The 8,306-nt window shown below is 46.2% G+C and overlaps 1 protein-coding gene across 2 annotated transcripts in view; it reads right to left on the bottom strand.

The window, feature by feature from the left end:
• Nucleotides 1-7,472, bottom strand: part of LOC126525137 (uncharacterized) — a 90,049-nt gene extending 82,577 nt beyond the window's left edge. Inside the window, exon 1 of one of the 2 annotated variants that reach the window (XR_011893469.1) lies at nucleotides 7,335-7,472. Coding sequence is in view for 1 of the 2 variants with exons in the window: in XM_072287316.1 (XP_072143417.1) it covers nucleotides 7,335-7,354 (20 nt within the window). In the remaining variant the exon portion in view is untranslated. The remainder of the gene's footprint in view (nucleotides 1-7,334) is intronic. The other variant, XM_072287316.1, reaches the window with a different exon arrangement.
• Nucleotides 7,473-8,306: the final 834 nt, after the last annotated feature.

Below are 8,306 nucleotides of genomic sequence, written 5' to 3' on the forward strand. Positions count from 1 at the left end.
ATACAAAATAAAGTTCTATGTAGTCCTCAGTGTTACAACAAAAAATGAAAGTAAACAATCCGATCGTGGAATTGTGTTTATTACAGTCATTCCTATGACAGTTACTGACAAGTTGACAACTTGAACTGGTCAATCCGTCCATAGCCTCCTCTATTTTTCAAAAATAAAGGAGGCTATGATCCATCATGGCAAGGAATTGTATGTATACATAAAAAAAAAGGGGGGGGGGGTATGTGTGTGTGTTTGTAGTGGGGGGTATAACAGGATTAGGGCGGTACGAGAAAAATGTACCAACACCGTCCTCTAGACCCATTCCGTTAAGGTACCGTAACAAAGCGCATTAATATGATGAAGTTCATACAACCAACTCTGATATTACTACACACGCCAGGCGACGCGAGCTACATTTGCCATGACGCATTCGCGACTGCACCGGATGCCCTCCATATTATTCTCATTAATCGTGCTAACTGCACCGAGGCAAAAGAAAGATCATGGGCGCAGGTGCCTTTAAAGCATCTCGACCTTGCGAGGCACTGCTGCGCGTGCCAGGGGAGCTGTCCGTGCGAACACTCCCTGGCACACACCTGCCTCGGCGGCCCCAACCTACGTACCGTTCTGCTTCGAGCTTTGATCCCCCCACTGTCCCTTGGGTGCCCTGGAGTTCCTGTGCCGCCTGCTTTATTATAATCTCAGGTGCTCTCCTGAGACTTCCGTTTGTCGGCTACATGTGCCCTACAGCTGGATCAGTACTTGTAATAATAAAGAAACCCGATCTATCGTCGCTACGATAGATCGCGAAAGCGGCTTTTGCAACATACCGCGCCCGTGCGAAGAGAATTACGGAACGCTAACGAAGAACCTGACCACAGCTTCGAGCTCGTAACCTCGTCGAGTACGTGACACTCCTGCAACAGGCATGACCGCTGAAAACCGCATACCACCGGAAACTTCAACAGGATCATCCCTCGGTTGCATATCTGCCACCTGTACGGCCAACATGGACCACACCCACACCGTCCCGCAACATAGAATAAAGAACCAACTTATAAAGCCCAAACACACGGCTGCACGCACACATCACGACACTACTAGCGAGGCGCCATGCTGCTACGCTGCTACGGTTGCCGGATTAAAACTGACTACTGTCACCAAGTCTAGCAAGCGTCTCAGGAGCTGGCAACCTCGGCGCGTAGCAACATGGCGGCGCTCTTACGGTTCCCGATTTCAATGCATGGGCCCTATGGGTAGCTTGTCCTCTAGAGTCAGTATAGTAACTCTATGGCCTCCACCATCGATGCCGCGAGCTGGGGCCCCATCCCTCGGTCTGGCGTGACGTCACACCAGCGAGCGCCTTCTCTCGGTAGCGCCGCAGTAGCGGCGCGGAAGGCTTCCCCTCCACCATCGATGCCGCGATCTGGGGCCTCGTCTCTCGGTCTGGCGTGACGTCACACGCTCACGTGACGCGCAGCTGCGTAAGGAGGCGCCACGGCCACCAATGGGCCGAAAGTGCGAGCAGTATTGCTTTCGCAATAAAAAAGAGTCGCAGCTTCACCCGCAAGGTGATGCATCGATTGCGATAGCGAATTAGTAGGTAGATATACTACTAAGGATAGTAGCTTTATCGGCCGTATAAACTTGTAAACATTCGCTTACGAGCTAAATTAAGAAGCACGTTGTCACGCGCACACAGGTAAACATGAAAACATCTCGCTCGATGGCCTCGGAAACGCCGAGTGTGGAATTGCGGCAGCAGCAACGAACGATTTCACCTTCGGGCATCTCTCCCTTCAACGCGGACGAAACGTCGAAAGCACAGCACATACGAAGCTATCGGCTCTACGCGCTCTCTGCAAACATCGCAGATCGCTTTGAAGATGTGGCCCGCGCGGGCGCGCACTTTGGCCACGTCGCAGATCGCATTTAAGATACGTCGCCCGCACGGCCGCGCCTTAAGCAGCAGCCGCCTAAAATTCCTTCATAATTTGAAAGTGCCGCCACTATTTGAACTGTGCCGCCGCCGCGCGACCTCCTCGCCCCTTGCGCGTCCTCCTCGCGGCAACCAGTTCTGCCCCCGTTTTTGTGCACGATGATTGGTCTCCCTGCCATGACCCTTGGAAACGCACGGATCCTGCGTTTTGCTTGTCTTTTGCTTTTTTCGTTCGCACCATTTTTTGCTCAGCCCGGCTGGCTCGGCGCATTAGCTCGGCGTAGCGAACGTTGTACGCTGTGTTTCATGCTCAATGTGCTAGCGCTATCCCGTGCTGTTGCGCATATAACTGCGGCGAGAAGCCTCAAGATGGTTATGCCGTTTTTATGATACGACAAGAAAAGCGTGACGGCTTGCGCAGGAAGCAGTGGCTGCATAACATTGGCCGAAAGAACTTTGTTCCGACAAAGAACAGCGTTTTTTTGCGAGCGGAGGAGTCTTTGTTATTGCTCGTAGCAAAGCATCCCGTAATGCTGCATTTCTTTTATTCTTCCGGCCTGCTCACCAGCGTGTCTTTTGCGGCAGTTTGTACATTGCGTAAAAATGCGGTTGTCCTCAGTATGCTTAATATTCTCCGGCGGCTTCATCGCCTGGCACGTTGTCAGCTGTGTTATTCAGTCAGAAACGCAGCACTGTAGATTCTGCTTTCCACTCTGGACAATTATGTGCGAAATAGAGCTTGCGATTGTTAGGATCCGCTGCTTGTTTTACTGAAAATTATTATATCGGCTTGTAGTGGAGCTATTATTTCTAGCCAACGTCTACCTGGCGTCAGTCAGATACAATAAATGCAAGCCCTGAAACAATTAGTGGCAATTATACCTGTGGTATTCCAGGTGATGAGCGCCAGCAAGTCCACATTGCGTTTTTTTTAAGTTTTAAGGCGAACGCCTTTAGATCTCCATGCTTCAAGGTGGCGTTGTGAACAGAAAATATCACGCGAGCTAACGAAGGCTAGAGGCGACCCAAATCAAAGCATGTCCACTCCTGTATAAGAGAATGATTAGCCAAATTAAGTAATGATTCATTAGTGATTGAATTAAGGTGCATTGGAGTGTATTAAGAAGGATAACCTGCGCATGAATGATGAATAATGTGTATGAACAAGGATTAGGAAGGATTAAGGAGGGTGCAGGAGGATTAAGGTCGATTAGGGAAGATTAAGGCAAACAATTGCGTTGATAAAGGAGAATTAAGGCCAATTAGGATAGGTTATGCTTGATCAAGGTTGATTATGGTTTATGGAGGTGGATTAGGGTGTATTAAGCAGGAATGCACATGAATAACGTGCACATGAATAATGATTAAGGCGGATGAAGGAGCATTAAGGTGGATTAGGATTAGGGTGGATTAAGGTAATTAGCCTTGATGGAGGAGTATTAAGACCGATTAGGATCGATCAGAGTGCATTAAGGATGAATAAGATGCATGAACAAGGATTAAGGAGGAGTGTGGATTCACCGGGTTTGTTGGAGAAGTATGGGAGAGGCCTATGCCCTGCAGTGGGCGTAACCAGGCTGATGATGGTGATGATGACGGCGGATTAAGTTTGATGAAGGAGGATTAAGGTAGTAAAGTCTACTGTAATAAACCATACCCCAACTAATCTTTCAACCATTTTAATCGGTATTAATCCTCTTTAACGTAACTTAATCCATTTTAATTCACCATAATCCAAATTCCTCTTTCATCGAACTTAATCCACTGTAATCCTCCTTAATGCTCCTTAATCCTACTTCCTCCATCCTAATACACAATAATGATCCTTAATGCACCATAATCCACCTTCATGGACTTTATTCTATCCTAATCCACCCTCATTCACCTTAGTCCACGATAACTCTTAATGCGCCTTAATTCACCTTCATCGAGTTCGGTCACGGGACATTTTCTGTAGCTCACAACGCGACCTTGAAACAGAGATCTAATGCTCTCGCTTCATAAGCCACACACAAAGGAATGTGCCACAAGCTAGATGAGACGCACAAAGTAAAGCATCTCTTCACGTCTCAGAAAAATTGTCTGGAGTATAGAACTCGACTCAAAGCTCCTTTTGCATCAGTATAGCCCATTCATACGGCTGTTATCAGCATTTCTAAAAAAATTCAACACCACTGGGGCGCGCAACTAGCCCAAAATAACACACCTCCGTAGAATGCTGCGTCCCGTCCACAGGAGCCCAGGAGAAAAAGCGCGCCGTGCGCAGCCGGCGGGCGAGGAGAATCGAGGAAGAAAGTGCCGCGAGGAGAAGAGTGTCGCTACTTTGAAATTATTAAGGGGCTTTACAGCCGCCGGAGAGAAACGCCCAGTCTCCTACCCGCGGAGGAAGGAAACTCAGGAGAGGCCCTGACGTCACTCTTTGTGAAGCTAAAGTGAAGCCGGAAGTTGGCGTTGCTCGTGGCGTTGCTCCGCCTATCGGGCCAGCTCTCCTCTCTTGTTTACATTTCTCCCGAAACCACGCCGCGCTGCGCGTAACCGTGCTGCCCGGACCCGCGCGCTCCGCAGCAATACTACACAATCGTTAGCACGTTAGCGTGATTCCGCCAGAGAGGGTAAAATTTCCCGCGGATATTCCGTTGTCCACAGCCATTGCCGTGGCGTGGTACATTGTGTACAGCGTTGCATGCGCGTTCATTTCACGAACTTTAGTTCCTCCTGTCTCACCTGGCCACAGCATCATCCGGTAGAGCACGGTCCAAATAACGCAGTGCAACAAAACACGGAGACCAACGCAAGACCTGCGCGCACGGCGCCTTTGCCACGGTACGAAACCTACGGAGTAACACGTGTGAACGCACTGAAGAATTACAAAGCCACCATTGTGGCCCGAAAGGCGTTGCTATTACGCCAAAGAAATAAAAAATCAGCAAAAAAGAATAGAACCTACTACGTCATTTCCTCCACGCTTTTCTCCTAGCGTGCGGAGGGGGTAGGGCCTCTCCTCAGTTTCCTTCCTCCATGCTCCTACCCATCCCTCGCCTTATCGCCCGTGCCTCGCGCGGGATAGAACAGGGCGCGTTTCTACCGCGCCTTCCTCGCTCGCGCACGCGAGATTGAGCCGCGTTCGCCGGCGCACGCTCGCTCGCTTTCACTCGCACGCCGACCACAGAAATGCGCCTGTAGTGTTCATATAATAAAAACCACAATTCATCACAAGTCCCAGCTGTCGACAGGCTATCATGGACTCCATTGGTAGCCTAACTCCACTGCAAAGTAGACATACATGAACACCTTACGCATGAATCACCGTGTTGTTGTGCGTGAAATACTGCGCTTATGTCGCGGGCTCTCTGTAGCATGGTAGGAAAGTGCAGTTTACAATTTATGGCGCGCATCCATAAGTAGAAGGAAACACTTGATAATCTGATATGCAGGTAAATTGATAAGAATAACTCAGTACTTACCCTCTCTGTCAACCTAAAGAAATCATTTTACACAATTGATCACAAGATATTATTTTACAAACTTGAAAGTGGTAGAGTTAGATGCCTTTACATAACATGTTTGACAAATATTTTCCTGACAGTGTAAATTGTATAAGAATCAGCAATGAGTACAGCGAATCAATACATATTATTTACGGAATGCGCCAAAGGTAAATAGGTTAATATTGGCGCCATTATTATGTAACCTGCACCCATATAGCCAGGCTCCTTTTCATATCGAATGCATTCCTTTATGCTGATGATACCGCCGTTGCATTACCGTGTAGAAGCTTTAATTAAGGGATCCACCTACTACAACAAGACACTGATTGCCTTTTAGATTGCTTTGCCTGGAACAGAATATATATAAATCAATTTATACCAAACTTTTTACGCTTTCACAGACCATATAAGACAATTATGGCATCTGGAACTCTTTTTCTGGACGATAGTGCTTGCCATGTTTGTTCGTGCCAATGCTAAGGCCATCCTCAAGTGTAAAATACCTCGATTTTTATCTGGATGATGCTTTTTTTGGGGTGCACACATTGACTATACATCGAAGCGTCTAAGGCCTGTCTGTGTCTAACTATATGCATTGCGATCTGCAGGTGATATGTGTCTGTAAAATGCATGGTTTACAATGGTGTCGGTGAATCGGTTATGCGATATGGGTGGACAGCTAATAAATTCTCGCTACAAATTAACAACCTTGAACACTATCCTTCATAAAATTGCAGCACATTTATCTTACGACAAACAATTCCACGTTGAAAATTACGTGACTATGAGCTCTTTGAGCACGCGTGATGTGGACGAGCAATATATTCTCGATGTTGTTAAAAGAAAGTACATGTATATCGCGTTTAAAATTTATAATGTCCATAGAAATATAACTTTACGTTCTTTCCAGGATTTTTTACAAGCTATGGCAGAATTCGCCCTCTTTATGTTCCCTCTTATTTTATTAAGCTACGTACTATACCTGCCCATGGACCACCGTGTAACAGGGAAACGTTCTTGAGAACTTCGATGCAATCTGCAGATATCTAGACACAAACACTTATTGTCAGCCGAGCTAAATCTTGCTATTGTTCTCAGCATTCACCTACTCTTCTTTGCACGTATTATTCAATTTATATGCATTTCTTTTTTATTCATTGTATAAGTGGATTCAGTGTATAGGCATACAAGCGCTGTTTTATTTCGCTGGATCAGTGAACTCCTCTCTTAACGCTGCCTAGTTACGCACACAAGCCACACGGCTTACGCGGATTGAATGTATCTATGATGTACACTTTGATGTTGAATAAAAACATATTCTATTCTAACCACATTCCTGAATTGGCGCTCTTTGGCCAAAGATGCCCTTGCGCCATTAAAACCCAGCAATCACCCAGCAATCTAACCACATTCTTAGCAATGTTCTGCCAAATGGCTTGCAACTGATCCCTGAAGTGAGCACGCGGGCTCTGGTAAACGATTATTATTACAATAGCCTGCTTGCCTGATGTAACAGCGCCCCCATGTAAAGGATGTCCTGTGAAAAGTAAGATTGCTTCGTAATATGAATTTCGGATATGAAAGTTTCGAGTACACGTAATGGCGTCACCGGAAGTTGCCTTCCCGAGCTTATCAGTGCACTGTCTCCTGTTTGTGAAAATAAATGCTTTTTTTCTTCGGCAACTTAAGTTACAAGCTTATGTCATGAGTGAATGCGTCTTTCAGACTACCAATGTATATTTTTTTGCTATTCCGAAATGAGCTGGACCGCACTTTCTGCGCTCTCTCCTCTCTCCTAAACATCATCGGGCATGCATCGTGCGGAGAAAACGTATGCTCGTCTGAATAGTTTGTTTAATCATTAATAAGGCTGTAGGCGTCTACCCATAACAAAAAAGTGACAACCGAATACTCACGGAAAGCCAAAGTGACGCATTCCAAAAGCAACAGTGCTTGCATTACGCAGCCCTCAGCCACACGCGTCGAGAAGAAAAGTGAGTGCACATTCTCTGGCAACTAGTCTTCGTGGCAAGAAAAAACGAGCGCTGAATTGACGCAAGCGGACTACCGTCTACGTCTCAGGAGGAGTACAATAGACTCGCTCCAAACAATAGATTGCATATAGCTTTCGCGCCAGCATTGTCCTCAACAGTCGTGTTGGTCAAACGTACTTTCCATGACATTTTGTGGAAGCTTTTTGGTGCTTCCCTAAGCATTTCCCAAGCTTCAATTCCTAGGTTCTGTCGCGTAGTATAGCAGTAGATTCATTATTTGCAAGAAAAACGAAAAAGGGAATGGCAATACGATTTACTCGTTGCTGTGAAACAGTGCAAAGAGCCCATGGGCACATAGAAAAAGTAATTTTTTGGTTTCCGTGAAATCGCAGTCCCCTTTCTATGCCAATAAAATTTGCAATGCTCAACATACAGTTCATAGTATCGCATAAGCAAAAAAACTCCAGAGCACGTGTTTACGGCTCACCGGCAAACAGCTATATGATATTTTCTTATTTACAAAATACTGCAGGCCCAAGTTAGGGCCAATGCAGGAGGGTTTTCAGAAGGTGTTACACAAGCACTTGTGCAAACACCAAAACAGTTATTTATAACATATCAGAAACTATAGCAAGGCGAAAGCGGGCAGCTATTTCTCATGACAGAGAAATACCAGAACAAACGTAATGCAGCAGTTCTGTAGTTAGTTGCAAACCAGGTTCGTAGCGGCTCTTTTAAAAACAGTGATGTAATTAAGAGCGAGAGCAATCTGTGGAAGGCAATTCCTATATAAACATGTACTGAAAATAAATGTGTCTTGATGCCCCCTTATTGTTTGAAAAATAGAATACCCGAGTACTGTATGATCGGGACCGATGGGCGAAGAAGAGTAGA

This window comes from Dermacentor andersoni, chromosome 3 (genome assembly GCF_023375885.2).
Source record: "Dermacentor andersoni chromosome 3, qqDerAnde1_hic_scaffold, whole genome shotgun sequence".
NCBI classification, from domain to species: Eukaryota; Metazoa; Arthropoda; class Arachnida; order Ixodida; family Ixodidae; genus Dermacentor; species Dermacentor andersoni.